The 17829-nt window shown below is 35.5% G+C and overlaps 1 protein-coding gene across 2 annotated transcripts in view; it reads right to left on the minus strand.

Annotated features, from left to right (window-relative positions):
- LOC149791106 (uncharacterized) overlaps nucleotides 1-8896 on the minus strand; it is a 35176-nt gene extending 26280 nt beyond the window's left edge. Inside the window, exons 1-3 of one of the 2 annotated variants that reach the window (XM_089971473.1) lie at nucleotides 8813-8896; nucleotides 2620-3083; nucleotides 410-528 (exon numbers count right to left, since the gene is read on the minus strand). In XM_089971473.1, the coding sequence (XP_089827599.1) occupies nucleotides 410-528; nucleotides 2620-3066 (566 nt within the window). In that variant the 5' untranslated portion in view covers nucleotides 3067-3083; nucleotides 8813-8896. The other variant, XM_089971472.1, reaches the window with a different exon arrangement.
- Nucleotides 8897-17829: the final 8933 nt, after the last annotated feature.

Raw genomic sequence — 17829 nt, forward strand, 5'->3', positions numbered from 1 at the left:
GACAATCAATCAGACAAATCTCTTTACTATCTTGCATTCGTCTCGATTACTTAAACTGGTGTTCCCCATACAAATATCAGCTTATGCTAAAATAAAGTTCTATAACTCTATCAAGATTTAAACTCGAACCGAACCAGTTACAGCATTTAGTTTAAATGCTATTGTATTTATTATTTTGTATTTCTGTTTACGGAACCTCCTTCCCCTTCACCCTACCCCAAACATAAATAAGAACACTAAAATTAAAATAAAAATAATAATAAAAACTCCTCAATACAGTATCCAAAAAACTAATACACATTTATTATCTGTAAAAGTTCAAGTCTTTGACTGCAATTAACGAGTAAAAACGTCACATTAATGTTTTCTTAACATGTAAATAGTTCGAGGTCTTGTGATAATATTTTACCTGTTCAAAATTTTATCCCCTGTCGGTTTCACTGTGAATCCACAGGCAACAAGAAATAACAGAAATATCAGAAACAGAAACGTATCCTTGTCATATTTCCTTTCTAGTGACGGAAAAACCTGGAAAATAAACGTAATCGAATGAAAAAATATACTGCATTGATCTATGCAAGACGAATCGTCCCATAGTGTATTTGGAACTATGCAGAAGGGACACCATTTAATAATGTGTTTGGAACTATGCAGAAGGGACATCATCTAATAATGTGTTTGGAACTATGCAGAAGGGACATCTTCTAATAATGTGTTTGGAACTATAGAGTAAGGACAGTGTCTAATACAGTATTTGCAACTAAGTACTGATGATATTATCAAATAGTGTGTTTGGAATTATACAGTAAGGACATCATCAAATTGTGTATTTGGAATTATACAGTATTGGGAACTTTACAGTAAGGACACCATTTTACATTGTATTTGGAACTATGCAGTAAGGACACCATCTTATAGTGTGTATGAAACAATACAATAAGGACACCATCTTATAGTGTGTTTGGAACTATGCAGTAAGGACACCATCTTATAGTGTGTATGAAACAATACAGTAAGGACACCATCTTATAGTGTGTATGAACTATACAGTTAGGACACCATCTTATAGTGTGTATGAACCATACAATAAGGACATAATCTTATAGTGTGTATAAACAATACAGCAAGGACACCATCTTATAGTGTGTATAAACAATACAGCAAGGACACCATCTTATAGTGTATAAACAATACAGCAAGGACACCATCTTATAGTGTGTATAAACAATACAGCAAGGACACCATCTTATAATGTGTATGAAACAATACAGCAAGGACACCATCTAATAGTGTGTATGAAACAATACAGTAAGGACACCATCTTATAGTGTATAAACAATACAGCAAGGACACCATCTTATACTGTGTATAAACAATACAGCAAGGACACCATCTTATAATGTGTATGAAACAATACAACAAGGACATCATCTTATAGTATGTATAAACAATACAGCAAGGACACCATCTTATAGTGTGTATAAACAATACAGCAAGGACACCATCTTATAGTGTGTATAAACAATACAGCAAGGACACCATCTTATAATGTGTATGAAACAATACAGTAAGGACACCATCTTATAGTGTGTATAAACAATACAGCAAGGACACCATCTTATAGTGTGTATAAACAATACAGCAAGGACACCATCTTATAGTGCGTATAAACAATACAGCAAGGACACCATCTAATAGTGTGTATGAAACAATACAGCAAGGACACCATCTTATAGTGTGTATGAAACAATACAGTAAGGACACCATCTTATAGTGTGTATAAACAATACAGCAAGGACACCATCTTATAATGTGTATGAAACAATACAGCAAGGACACCATCTAATAGTGTGTATAAACAATACAGTAAGGACACCATCTTATAGTGTGTATGAAACAATACAGTAAGGACACCATCTTATAGTGTGTATAAACAATACAGCAAGGACACCATCTTATAGTGTGTATAAACAATACAGCAAGGACACCATCTTATAGTGTGTATAAACAATACAGCAAGGACACCATCTAATAGTGTGTATGAAACAATACAGCAAGGACACCATCTTATAGTGTGTATGAAACAATACAGCAAGGACACCATCTTATAGTGTATAAACAATACAGCAAGGACACCATCTTATAGTGTGTATAAACAATACAGCAAGGACACCATCTTATAGTGTGTATGAAACAATACAGTAAGGACACCATCTAATAGTGTATTTGAAACTATGCAGTAAGAACATCATCTAATAAAAATAATTGGAACTGCGCAGTAATGACATCATCTAATAGTGTAATTGGAAGTATGCAGTAATGACATCATCTAATATTGTATTTGGAAGTATGCAGTATGGACTTCGTCGTCTGACATTGTATCTGGAACTATACAATAAGCATACGATATTACCCTAAAAATTACTGTATTCAAAAGAGTTGTAATTAAACTGACTCTAATATACCCGAATGGTTAGTTTCGTTTAATTTTTTATATAAACAGTCTTAAAGAGTTCATATTGTTGTGTTTCAGTTATTGTTTTTTTTAAATCTCTTCGTTTTAAAAAAAATATTGATAAACTTCAAATTACAGTCATTACAATACTTGTAATTGCTTACCTTCTTATAATCACAAAGGAAGAAGTAAATCATAATAATTCCAAACAGAAGTAGATATTTCAAAAATTGATCAAATGTAGGCGTTGAAGGCTGGAATGTAAGCGATGGTCTTTGTTTCATTTCCCTCTTACATCGTACACTTTCATGGTTATGGTCTGAGTCGATTTCCACTTGAAGAGGTTTAGTCCCTTCGACCACCGTTTCGACATTAATTGTTTTGCTCTGTTCTGAGATCTTGTTTTCTTCAAACGAATTTCGAACTTCCTTGGTTAAATTATGAACGTCACTTTTGGTAAGTAAACCAAGACTGAAGCTGAAATTCTGCTTACGAAATAACCACACGGCAAATGCTATGACCCAGACAATGAAAAAGGTCAACTGACCGGAGGTTACGTCATAATGAGGCTTTGTATGATCGTCATAGGTTCCGTTGTCCGTTGAAGTCATATTGGTCCTTTAAATAACTGAAATCAAACAAAAGGGAAAAAAGTGATAACGTGTGCAGCCTCACAAGCTTACGAAGATTACTAAAATCATGAAAACAAAGGAAGAATTCAATATTTTTCTAATGAAACGAATTCTGGAAATGCTCGGGCTGTACGAGTTCAACACAGACACGAGTCTGTCAGATATGCAAATTGCCAATGTATTTTGTTAATCAGCTTCAATCCTGATGTTCGTTACATTGATCGGGGTAAGATGATCTCACAAGTGTTTGTGAGACTTATCGGCGTCACCAACTTTGCCCAGACGAAGTTCGCCATTCATAGGAAAATCGCGCTCATTACGAAGTAGCATTGGATATACAGCGTTGGGGATATTTGGTGGTACGGACGCAACCATCATGAAGAGTGTGTTATTGTATATGTTGAGTATTGTTGATGCGAGGAAATTCTTTCAGCAAACATGTCATATTGATTCTCAGATGGAGAATATTGTATGGAAAGCATCAGCTTGGGGCCATTTCGATGTAGATAGAGACTGGTCAGGGACATAGATTGCAGTGTCGTGATATACAAGCTGTGTAAATGGCTTACTACAGTGTAGTAAGACTGATGTTTGTTATTATTACCATCGTTACCCGATACTATATTGTCGGTAATGTATCTTACTAGTATTGGTGCGTTCCCACATTTAAAGTGGGTACAAATGTCGATAAATAAAAATTTAGAACGATTGGTTATTCTGTGCAGCGTCAATGAATATATTTGTTTGCATACATCTGGCATAGTAAGAGAAAGAATACTTAATTTTTAGAACTTATGAAACTTCGCAATATTTTTGTGTCAAAATAAGGAATGAACCGTTGATATAGTATTATATATTCTCTGTGACTAGGTACACATATATTACAAATAAATTTGGAAATTTAGACCAACGTGAATCCTGGAAGCAAGTTAAATAAAACACCTCGACAAATTCCAATAGACTACCAATCTGCATCGATGGTAACCATGTCTAAAATAATATATTTAACATGAAGAAAAATAATTGTCAAAGCCTTATTCAATAGTATTAAAAACGATTCAAATAAATTGTTTGTTCTTTCGGCATCAAGGTCCCTTCAAGTTAATTGGAACATTTTGAAGTAATCATATTATTTAAAATCTAACATAGGATATCTAAACAAAAGTGGGTAAATGTACAGGATAAGGTGTTTATATGTTGACAGATAAAGATGACGTAAGACACTATAGGCAATGTACTATAAGTTGTATTCTTGTTCCTGTGGTATATGTACCAAATATTCAGCACCGTTGATTTTTATCTCCGAGTCAAATCGTATAAGTGTCATATCTATCTATCTATCTATCTATCTAATCTATTTATCTATCTATATCTATCTATCTATCTATCTATCTATATAATCTATATATCTGTCTATATCTATCTAACTATATATCTATCTATCTATCTATATGTCTATCTATCTATCTATATATATCTATATATCTATCTATCTAATCTATATATCTATCTATATCTATCTATCTAGATTTATATATCTGTCTATATGTCTATCTAATATATATATATATATATATATATATATATATATATATATATATATATATATATATATATATATATATATATTCATCTACTGTACAATGTTGTATTAAGAATTATAAAGAATGACATAACATTAATTATCATTAAATTAGGAAAATATACAAAGTATGTACTGTAAATATTGAGACATTATAACCAAGTAAATTAATTCAATTAAAACACCTTGTATAAAACTTCAAACTTGTTCGTGTTTATTTGTAAATTGGTTGACAAGGGAAACAACTTATGTAGTTGACTTAGCTCCCTTCTGCTAATGGCCTTCCACTGTATTGTATTGTTATAAAATGCATAGAAAATGTGTTTAAAACGTTGTAATTTTTCTGAATCAAGCTGTCTCATTTCTTCTACTTTATTGTATTTTATTCTATAAAATCTATGGGACGTCTGTGTTTAGAACATCTTAATACGTCAAACATGGATAAAGTTAGAGACAAGTAAAAAGTGAAAACGGATAAAGTTTTAGAGACAAACAAATTTTGAACATGGATAAAGTTAGAGACAAGTACGCTGTAGAGATTGATAAAGATAGTTATAGGTAACCTTTAAATATGGATAAAGTTAGCGTTTGGAAACTACTTTACATGTATACAGTGAGAGGTAAGTAAACAGGGAACATGGACAAAATTAGGAGTAAGTAAAGAGTAAACATTTATAAAGTTAGAGGTAATTAAAGAGTGAACACTGACAGAGTTAGATAAAGCACCTTTTAAAGATGGCAACAAACTAATGAAAGATCATCCGCATTCTGGAAGACCGTTGCATACAAATGGTAAGCGCGTAGTGGATGCTGTGAAAGGATCAATTGGTAAAGTTGCTAGATACACAATGGAAGATATTTATATTATCACAGGTTCGTCAGTGTTTTATTAGACTGCATACTCAATTCAAGCTTAGAGAGGTTACTACAGGATGCATTTTCAAACTGCTAATTAAAAACATACTTGGGTTTTAAATCGTCAAACAGCTATGGGCACATATGGAAAAAGGAAGTAGAGACAATTAAATTAAATTGTCATATGTAATAACGCGAGTCACGTTTTTGAACCAACTGGAGAGAAAATAATTTTGTTAGGTGTACAAGGTCCCGCTGTCCATGTATATTTGCATCTTCTAGCATCACAGGACATGCGTGTACCTACCTCTTAACGTTTCCTAGATCAATGGTAAACACGTTTCTTTTTTAGTTATAATTATTGCTAACTAAGGGATTCGCATGAAATGTGATTCAGTGTTATATATATATATATAGAGAGAGAGAGAGAGAGAGAGAGAGAGAGAGAGAGACGCGTTCACGCGATTCGTTCAATCGCCCTTGTTGACGCTTTACCACTAATAAAGTGTTATCCTCGCCCTACTTATTTGTAATTTTGAATCGAACTTCTTTCTGTAGAATTGAAAAATAACACACATATTACAATCCTTTTCTATAACGAAATCAAGTTCAAATTAGTACAGTACGCTGATGATGCTTTTCTATTATTAGACGATTCTCGTTTGTTTTTTAAGACAACCAAACGGATTTTTTAAACGACGTTGCCTCTGCATCAGGTTTGCGCTGCAATTTTTTTAAATCAAAAGCTATTTGGATTGGAAGCAAATAATATTATAATTAACAAATACCTTCTGAAACTGATATGAACTGGTCAATGCCCAATTTTAGATTACTGGAAGTAGATTTCTTTGAAATTTGCAGCATATGGTTGAACGTAATTATTTGACGAAGTTGAAGGAACTAAAGAAATTGTCCGGCTGGTAGAACAGAAGGAATGTGTCCCTTATTGGAAAAATTACTTTGATAAAATCATTGATTTTTATCACAATTTATTCATCATTTTGCTGCTCTACCAAGTCCTCCACCTCGTACAGAAAATGAACTAAATACATTATTCGGAGTGGCAAATGCGAGAGGGTAAAATACAAACTCTTATAGATCCGTATTAGGAAAGGAAATTAAATAGGAAAAACTAAATTGAAAGAAATCTCTAAAACAATTACAAATATATTTTAGCGCCATGTTATTTATGCTTGATCTCAATGGAAAAATGAACCATTGACTGTTCAGAATACATGTCTCAAGATATTTTTAATTTAGCAACTATAGAAACGTTTAATCATACACAATGTGGAGATCAAACTGCCATGTCCTTAGGAAACAACTTTTTTATTTCTATTAAGTTTTGATGAAATAAAACAAACAACACTAACTAAAAGTTGTATACAGTACGTTGCTCTTATATCAAAGATATCAGTGAAGTGGAAAAAGAAAATTTAAAGTTTCTTTTCGAAAGTGGAAATAATTTCCATGTAATACTCAGAAAACTTCGCTCCTCAGGGTAAGAGCAAAAAATAAATATATTTTTAAAGATCTAATTTAAACCATGATATCGAAGCCAAATGGTAAATATGAAACTTAGTGTAACTGAATGATTCCACTATTTTGCTTTTGCTAAACTTTGTACAAAAGATACAAAACTGGTTAGCTTTGGTTTAGATTTCTACAGAGGAATATTGCCTCAAACAAAGTTTTGAAAAGGATCAATTTATGTAATAATGATAAATTCACATTCTGTAAAGAGGGAACATAACAAATTCTATGATTATTTAGTTACTGAACATTTTTGGAAATTGTCTGAAGAATGGATCTAAACTTATGTCCCAAATTTTTAATCACACGAAAAGATATCTTTATAGAACAAACTATTTGATGATCTTGTCAACTTTCTGATCTTCCTTGCAAAATATGTTATGTCCAAATTACGTTGTGCATCAAAATCCGAGGTCTCACCAATTATTTAAAGATAAATGTGTTGTATTGTACAAAAGACTGGAAAATATGTTGTAACAGTGAACAACAGAACCGATGAGTTTAAGAAAAAGTGGACCCTTTTGTCAACTATGGGTTTCACTTCTTAGTTTTCTTTACTTTCGCATGAAAGAAACATGCAGGCAATGTAAAACACCTCCAGGTTTTTAAACGAGTGGTTCTTTTGTGCAATATTTGAGAGTGTACGTGACTGTATGTGAATGTGTGTGCGTGTGTATAGCTCAGGATGGAAAATAATTTTAAGGCAATGAGTGATGTGTGTGGAGCATGTAGAATCCTGTTAGCTTAGGTTTAAAAAAAAAAAAAAGTAAAGTGTTACCCTTGTCCATCCGTCGTTTGGTAAGTCCTTGCATCCATCCTTTGGTCAGGCTCACTTTCGTTAAAGTTTGTGTTTTGTGGTCGGGTTCTCATACGGTCGTAGTGGTATACATGTGTGCCAGACGTAGATCACTGTGATCTATTGTAAGCGTCTAATGAGTGGTTCTTTTGTGCAATATTTCAGAGTGTACGATTTTGGTTTATAGCTTTCGTTTCGATCAGGGTTGTTTTTATTATTTAATAATGGTAGCCCGGAACGTTGTGTCTGATGTCTTAGCTGATACAATAGTACTGTACCCGTAGTAGTTATTTGTGATCGATGTTTCGTACGGTTGCTACTTTAATTACGTGTAGTGGTTAAGTCAGTTGTCAGGTATGATTGACCGAATGACCATGCGTGTCACTAAATGTAAGGGACTGATGGGTTATTCCTATTTATACCTAATGAAAACCAACAACTTTTAATCGTATTTACATTTCCAAAATTGTGTGTCTATAGATGGAAGCATGAATAAAAATTATCAGTTTGTGCGGATCAAAACAGCATATTGTTTTTTTTTTCTTATTATTATTATTCTAAAGGGTGGCACGGTATAGTGGTGGAAGTATTGTGTAGAACAAGAACATGTTCCTTTCCAAACATTCTACAGAAGTATTGCAGTCATGAATTCAATTTCGAATGAACGTTCGAAAAATAAATAGCCTAGTTCAACGTACGCGTAAAGTGACTCACCTGCTGATACTTGCACCCCACTTTCTTCATCTGCTATGCAAATCCTTCTTTGATTGCACGATTAATCGCTCTCATGTAGGTCGGTCAGTAAAGCCTTATTTGGTGTGGGTATATATTGACTTTAAATACATACATGTATATGGCTACAGTGTGGGATTGTTGATCATTTTCCGTATGGCAATGTATAGGAATAGGATTAAACACAATAGGACACAATTGTGACCGTAAAGTGAACAAACCCCTACCTGGTAAGTTGAACTTCGTTGTCCACGCCAGGTATTAGTACAGGCTTTGACACGGAATTTTTGACTCCATTAATCACACCCCAGAAAGATGCACACTTAAAAATCTGAGTAGCGGGTGCAGAGAACGTCATTTATATTGAAATATATTACGTATGAAAGGGGACAGTTTTTTCAAGTCTCACTGAATTTATCGTCAGAACAGAATTAAGCACACTTATTAATTAGCATAGCACAGTATTTCATGTAACGTATTTATTTATTTATATTTTCCAATTTCATTTACAGGAATATTCATTATCTTGAACATAGCTTTATAATTAAATTACAAATGGCTGAAAAACCTGGGGATTACGACCATTTTTAGGTTGTAAGTATTTGATGGTTTCAGAAAGATTTGTTAGCGACATAAGACATCTGATAAGCTTACAGCATGCTTTAAATCATGTTACGTCGCACCTTTGCCAACTATAGTAATGGTCAGTGGAACATACAAATACATATCTATTAGCGCTTGACCGACATTACGATACATTAGTTATGTAACAACATTAGTTAGCAAAACAATGTCACGGATTTCTGCTGAAATAAATCCAACTAATGGATTTTAAAAATCTTGACGCACACGCATGCGCTTAGACCTTGGCTCCTAGAAAATTCGCTTCTTATAGAAAGAACACCAGCATACGATATGTTTCATGGGTAAATGTGTTTTCATTTTTACACCGACCAAAGTGCACAATGAAGTAACTACGGTGCACTGTCCGTATCCATATACGTCTAAATCCCACCATCCTCAGTTATTGTATACATGTCATAAATCATAGCGATAAACTATGTTATCCTTAACTATTATATACACGTTGTACATAATAGTAGTTCAATCTATTACGCTTAGTTACCGATAGTTACCATATAAACGTGGTACATCATCATAGTGGTCCACTCTACTACTCTAAATAACCATATATGCGTCGTACATCATAGGGGCCTATCCAACTACCGTTAGTCACTATATACACGTCGTGCATCATAATGGTCCATCCTACTACCGTTAGTTACTATTTACACGTCGTAAAACATAGTGGCCTACCCAGCAACCGTTAGTTACTATATGCACGTCGTACATCATAGAGGCCTATCCAACTACCGTTAGTTACTATATACATATCATACATCATAGCGGCCTCCCAACTACCATTAGTTACTATATACACGTCGTACATCATAGAGGCCTATCCAACTACCGTTAGTCACTATATACACGTCGTGCATCATAATGGTCCATCCTACTACCGTTAGTTACTATTTACACGTCGTAAAACATAGTGGCCTACCCAGCAACCGTTAGTTACTATATGCACGTCGTACATCATAGTGGCCTCCCAACTACCGTTAGTTACTATATACATATCATACATCATAGCGGTCTCCCAACTACCATTAGTTACTATATACACGTCGTACATCATAGAGGCCTATCCAACTACCGTTAGTTACAATATACTCATTATACGTCATAGCGGCCTCCCAACTACCGTTAGTTACTATATACATGTCGTACATCATAGAGGCCTCCCAACTACCGTTAGTTACTATATACAAGTCGTACATCATAGAGGCCTATCCAACTACCGTTAGTCACTATCCATCATAGTGGCCTACCCAGCTACCGTTAGCCACTGTATACACGTTTTGCATCATAGTGACCTACCATACTACCGTTAATCACTATATACACGTGGTACATCATAAAGGCCTACGCAACTACCATTAGTCACTATATAAACGTCGTACATCATAGTGGCCTACCCAACTACCGTTACGTGCTGCTCGTCCACCATTGCTGTTACATTCTATGAACAACTGTAATGAGTCATGGTCCACGCTACCACCATTTCATAACGCGTACAGTTTTCCTCGTAGTGATCCATAAAACTACCGTTAATTATTACATAGAGCTATGCGTATATCATAGTGGTCCACACCACTAACGATAGTAACTGTATACAGCGTACATTGTTGTGGTCCTTTCTACTGCCGTTAGTTACTACACAGAGACAAACAGCGTAGTAGTCCACGTTACTAACGTTGATTAGTGTAGACAGCGTATATCGTATTGGTCCATGTTTCTATCATTAGTTACTACACAGAGGAGGCTAAATCATCAGTGTCAGAAGATGACCTCCTCGAGTCTCAGTGTGGTTTTCGCACAGAATGCAGCACTGTTGACATGAGCTTCGCAGTTAGACAAGTCCAAGAGAAGTAGGGGATCCCTATCACTGTCCGGATCACTGTCATCTCACCTCTGTCTGCTTGGGTTCGAGTCCAAGGCTCGGCTAGCATGGGTACGTGGGAAAGCCTGCCAGTAACTTCTCGTGGGTCGGTGGTTCTTCCCTGGGTTTTCCAGGGTTCTTCCTCCACCAGTTATACTGGCCGCCATGTAAAGCATATATTGTGCTGAAAAATGGCGTTAAACCCTAGAACAACAACAACAACAACCAAGAGAAGTACCCTGAGCAGAACATGAATCTGTATGCAGTCTTCGTGGACCAGACAAAGGCTTTCGAGACAGTCAACAGAGACGCTCTGTGGGTAGTATGCAAGAATATTGGGTGTCCTCAGAAGTTTACCAACCGTATCCAACTCTTTCACGATGACATGATTGGAGAGATTCTCTCAGACGGCAAACCCTCTGAGAAAACCCCGGTATCTAACGGTGTCAAACATGGATGTGTACTCGCTGTATTCTTCACACAGGTACTACTCCATGCCATCTGTGATCTTGACCCAAGTATCTATATTATATATCGCATGGATGGATCCGTGTCTGATCTCCGTCGCTTAGCTGAGAAAACCAAGACGCTAGAAAGATTCATCAATGAAGCATTCTTTGCAGATGAATGTGCCCTCATGGCCCATACAGAGACTCGCCTACAGGCAATCGTAGACAGGTTCTCTCAAGCCTCTAACCTATTTGGACTCACAATTAACCTAGGAAAGACAGAAGTCCTATTCCAGCCCGCCCCAAACACTGTCCCATCACTACCCTGCATCACCATTGGCTTCACGCAGCCGGAGATTGTGGACAGTTTCAAATACCATGGCAGCAAAATATCCAGTGATGGCTCCCTTGTCAAAGAGATCACTGCGAGGATCCAGAAAGCTAGTCAAGCACTCGGACGAGACCGAACCAAGGTCTTGCAGCACAAGGACATACGCCTGTCAACAAAGATGAAAGTGTACAATGCAGTTGTCCTCACGTCTCTCTTATATGGCTGTGAAACGTGGACTGTCTACCGAAGGCATATCAGTCAGCTGGAACAATTCCACCAGCGCTCCCTGAGAATTATCATGCGGATCAAGTGGCAGGACCAAAACGCCAACCAGGAAGTCACTGATAGAGCCAGCACAACAAGTATCAAAGCCAAACTAATTCAAGCCCAGCTTCGTTGGACTGACCATGTCATCCGCTTGGATCATTACAAAATCCCAAAGCAGCTGTTCTTTGGCGAGATAGCCCAGGGCAATCGAAAACAAGGCCACCCTCGCAAGAGGTACAAAGATAATGTCAAGACCGACATTAAATGGACAGACCTTTGACCACAAAAGCTCGAGCACACTGCCTCAGACAGAAGCCACTGGCGAACCCTGACCAGAAAAGCCTGTTCCACCTTCGAGGTTGACCTCCGCCAGAGTCTTGCTGCAGCTCGTGAGATGCGTCACATATCTGTAGCCTTCCCCATTCACTGGTGCCCCATGCCCCACTTGCAATCGCATTGTGCATCAGAATTTGGATTATGGAGCCACATGCGCGTCCACCATCAATGAGATCGCATAACTTGTCTTCCTCGACTTGAGAGACTACCAAGAAGACATTGAGAAGTATAGAGTAGTTGTCTACTACCGCTAATCACTATATACAGCGTTCAGCGTTTACATGAGTGCACAACTGCCGTCGTAAACCTATTACATGTAGTTGAAACTCGCAATAAGCGCTATTGACCCTATAACTCTTTACGATCTCAATAGACGAACTAACTTAGCGTACGATCAAGTTGTAGTTGTGGCCCGAGGGCACTCATGCATACAACGTGTATACATTGAGGAAATATGAATACACGATACATGACTAATGGTCTTTATCCAATATCAAATATTTGTGTGTATTTCAGAACTAGTCTAACTCTATCCCCAGTTTTATATCTGCACAAACAGATCTATAGATATATATCATAAAGATAAATTATATATTAGTACGCATTTATAGATTCATGTAGATAGGAAGGTTATGTGTTATGAGTGTGCATCTGCATGTCAGTGTCTGTCTGTCTGTCTGTCTGCATGCATGCATGTATGTATGTATGTATGTATGAGAAAGAAGCACATATATAACACTGGATCAGTTTAAGTTTAAATTTACTTTATTTCAAACCTTTACATGATATAAGATACAAAACAGTAAAACTAAACGGCTTCTGTAATGATTTAAGACTGCTGACGACAGTTGTGTCATTTCATAAATGAAAGGACCTTAACTATGACCTCATTTTGATTAAAGATTTCACAGCTATTTACCTGCCATATTACGTTGCCTTGGTCTTTCATCACATAAACGTCTAAGCGATATATTAACTAGCATAGACAGATTCACGTCGAGCACAAAATAAAATATATATCGAAAAAATTCAGGAATCTATTTGAACCCATCTTTGCAAACATAGCAATGTGGACAGAGGTCGGTTCTTTGGATGTACATCAAAAAACATGTCACTGAAGTACGTTGTGCACAAACGGATAACTCTCTTAGATACATTGTTGAAATCCACATGTACTAAAAGGTAACTTTCATTCCCTTCCACAAAGTTAAACTTTACAATAGATGTATTATTGAAATCCACATGTACTTAACAATCAGTTTCATTCCCGTCCACAAAGTTAAACTTTACAATAGATGTATTATTGAAATCCACATGTACTTAACAATCAGTTTCATTCCCTTCCACAAAGTTAAACTTTATTCTGTCCCTATTTTATTTGGTATCTGTGTAGTCTTTCTTTTACAAATAAAACAAAGCATTCTCAAATAAATCTGGTCAAGAGATCTTGGAAAACAATCAATGTCAGCGTACACACTTTGAAAACTCTAACATTTTCTTAAACCGTCATGGATAGCTTACTCCTTATAGCCTTATGTCAACAAAACAATTGGGTATAGAAATACCTGAAAATAGCAGTATGATTGCATTTTTTTAAATACCAAAACTTGATGTGTGTGTGTGTGTGTGTGTACAATCTTAAAGACACATTTTGGTTTGACATAAAAATCATATCAAACTTTTTAAATAAACGTTAAGGTTACTAAATCAAAAAATGAATAAGTCACCCATCTATTCGATTCAAATTTTCCAACATACAGTTTCCTTGTAAAACACTACAACAGAGATGTCCGAATAAGAAAATGTTGACGTAAGAATTGAGATGCTGTATTGTGTTTAAATACACAGAAAACTAATTCTTTGTACACATATAGTTCTAAATTATAATATCAGCGAAACTTCAGAGGTCAAAGAATTCTCCTCATGAAGGATTATACTATTGAATTGTCTTTGAAATAATGGTGGTATTCGCCTGTCTAGTGTTTAATATCCATTGTAGCCACTAGTATAGCATAGTTTAGTGTTCGATGTAGACACTATTAGGGCATTGGTAATATTCGATGTACAGACAAGTAGGGCATTGTTTAGTTGTTTAGTATTCGAAATAGACGCCAGTAGGACATTGTTAATATTCGATATAGACACTAGTAGGGTATTGTTTAGAATTCAATGTAAACACTAGTAGGGCATTGTTTAGTATTCGATGTAGACACTAGTAGGGCATTGTTAATATTCGATGTAGACACTAGTAGGTCTTTGTTAATATTCGATATAGACATGAGTAGGGCATTGTTTAGTGATCGATGTTGATACTAGTAGGGCCTTGTTAATATTCGATGTAGGCACTAGTCGGGCCTTGTTAATATTCGACGTTGACACTAGTAGGGCATTGTTTAGTATTCGATATAAACACAAGTAGGGCACTGTTTAGTATTCGATGTCCACACTAATTGAGCACTGCTAATATTCGATCAAGACACTAGTAGAGCCTTGTTAATAATCGATATAGACACTAGTACGGCATTGTTTAGTATTCAATGTAAACACTAGTACGGCATTGTTTGGCATTCGATGTTGACACTAGTACGGCCTTGTTACTATTATATGTAGACACTAGTAGGTCTTTGTTAAGTATTCGATGTTGAAACTAGTAGGTTTTTTTTAATATTCAGTGTAGACACTAGTAGGGCCATGTTAATATTCGATGTTGACACTAGTAGAGATTTATTTAGTATTCGATGTCGACATTAATTGGTCACTGGTAATATTCGATCAAGACATTAGTAGGGCCTTCTTAATATTCGATATAGACTCTAGTAGGGCATTGTTTAGTATTCAGTGTAAACACTAGTAGGGCATGGTTTAGTATTCGGTGTTGACACTAGTAGTGGCTTGTTAATATTCGATGTAGACACTAGTAGTCCTTTGTTAAGTATTCGATGTTGAAACTAGTTGGGCATTTTTAATGTTCAGTGTAGACACTAGCATGGCATTATTTAGTATTCGATGTTGACCCTAGTAGAGCATTATTTAGTATTCGATGTTAACACTAATATGGCCTTGTTAATATTCGATTTTAACACTAGCTGGGCATTGTTAATATTCGATGTAGACACTAGTAGGGCATTTTTAATATTCGATGTAGACACTAGTAGGGCAATGTTAATATTCGATGTAGACACTAATAGGGCATTTTTAATATTCGATGTAGACACTAGTAGGGCAATGTTAATATTCGATGCAGACACTAGTAGGGCTTTGTTAAATATTCGATGTTAAAACTAGTAGGGCATTGTTAATATTCTATGCAGACACTAGTAGGGCAATGTTAATATTCGATGTAGACACTAGTTGGGCATTGTTAATATTCGATATATACACTAGTAGGGCACTGTTTATTATTCGATGTAGACACTAGTACGGCATTATTATATTCGATATTGACCCTACCAGGGCATTATTTAATATTCGATCTAAACACTAGTCGGGTATTGTTTAATAGTCGATGTACACACTTGTAGAGCAGTGTTTAATTTTCGATATAGGCACTAGTAGGGCAGTCTTTGATATTCGATGTAGACACTAATAGAGCATTATTTAGTATTCGATGTTAACACAAGTAGAACATTGTTAATGTTCGATGTAGACACTAAAGAGCAGTGTTTAATATTCGATATAGGCACTAGTAGAACAGTGTTTACTATTCTTTGTAGACACTAGAAGTATTTTGTTTAATATTCTATTTAGACACTAGCAGTGTATTGTTCAATATTTAATCTAGACACTAGTAGAGCATTGTTTAATATTCTATGTTGACACTAGTAGTATTTTTTTAATATTATATGTAGACACCAGTAGTACATTGTTTAATATTCAATCTAGACACTAGTAGGGCATTGCTTAATATTCGATGTAGACACTAGTAGGGCATTGTTTGGTATTCGATGTTGACACTAGTAGAGTGTTGTTAATATTCTATGTAGACACTAGTAGGGCATTGTTAACATTCGATGTAGACACTAGTGGGGCATTGTTAATATCCGATGCATACACTAGTAGGGCCTTGTTAATATTCGATGTAGACACTAGTAGGGCTTTGTTAAGTATTCGGTGTTGAAATTAGTAGGGCATTTTTAATATTCAGTTTAGACACTAGTAGGGCCTTGCTAATATTCGATGTAGACACTAGTAGGGCATTGTTAATATTCGATGTATACACTAGTAAGGCATTGTTTAGTATTCGATGTTGATAATAGTTGTATTTTGATTAATATTATATGTAGACACTAGTAGCACATTGTTTAATATTCAATCTGGACACTAGTAGGGTACTGTTTAATATTCGATGTTGACACTAGTACGGCATTGTTATATTCGATATTGACCCTACCAGGGCATTATTTAATATTCGATCTAAACACTAGTAGGGTACTGTTTAATAGTCGATGTACACACTTGTAGAACAGTGTTTAATATTCGATGTAGGCACTAGTAGGGCAGTCTTTGATATTCGATGTAGACACTAGTAGAGCAGTGTTAATATTCGATGTATACACTAGTAAGGCATTGTTTAGTATTCGATGTTGATAATAGTTGGGCATTGTTTATTATTCGATGTTGACACTAGTACGGCATTGTTATATTCGATATTGACCCTACCAGGGCATTATTTAATATTCGATCTAGACACTAGTAGGGTACTGTTTAATAGTCGATGTACACACTTGTAGAACAGTGTTTAATATTCGATGTAGGCACTAGTAGGGCAGTCTTTGATATTCGATGTACACAATAGGAGAGCAGTGTTTAATATTCTATGTAGACACTAGTAGTATTTTGTTTAATATTCTATGTAGACACTACTAGAGTATTGTTTAATATTCGATGTAGGCATTAGCAAAGCATTGTTAATATTCGATGAAGACACTATTAGGGCATTATATAATATTTGATGTAGACACTAGTAGGCCTTTGTATAATATTTGATGTAGACACCTAGTAGGGCTTTGTATAATATTCGATATAGACAGTAGTAGGATATTGTTCAACATTCGATGAAGATATTAGTAGAGCAGTGTTTAATATTCGATGTAGACACTAGTAGGGCATTGTATAATATTCGATGTAGATTTTAGTAGAGGATCCTTGACTCTTGAGATTATTGACTAACGAATCTCAATGTCCTTAACCTTTGAGCACGGTACGCGGTCTTGAATTAAACTTATAATGCACAACCATTCTTTGCTTATTAGACTATGAGTGCACGTGACCTTGGGCCTTTAGATCCAATACAATAATGGTTTCTGTATTATCTTGTAAGCAAGCCATCCACAAAGTTTGATCCAAGAACTTACTACAAGA

The sequence above is a fragment of the Sinohyriopsis cumingii genome, chromosome 10 (assembly GCF_028554795.1).
Source record: "Sinohyriopsis cumingii isolate HCF-2022 chromosome 10, ASM2855479v2, whole genome shotgun sequence".
In the NCBI taxonomy this organism is placed as follows: Eukaryota; Metazoa; Mollusca; class Bivalvia; order Unionida; family Unionidae; genus Sinohyriopsis; species Sinohyriopsis cumingii.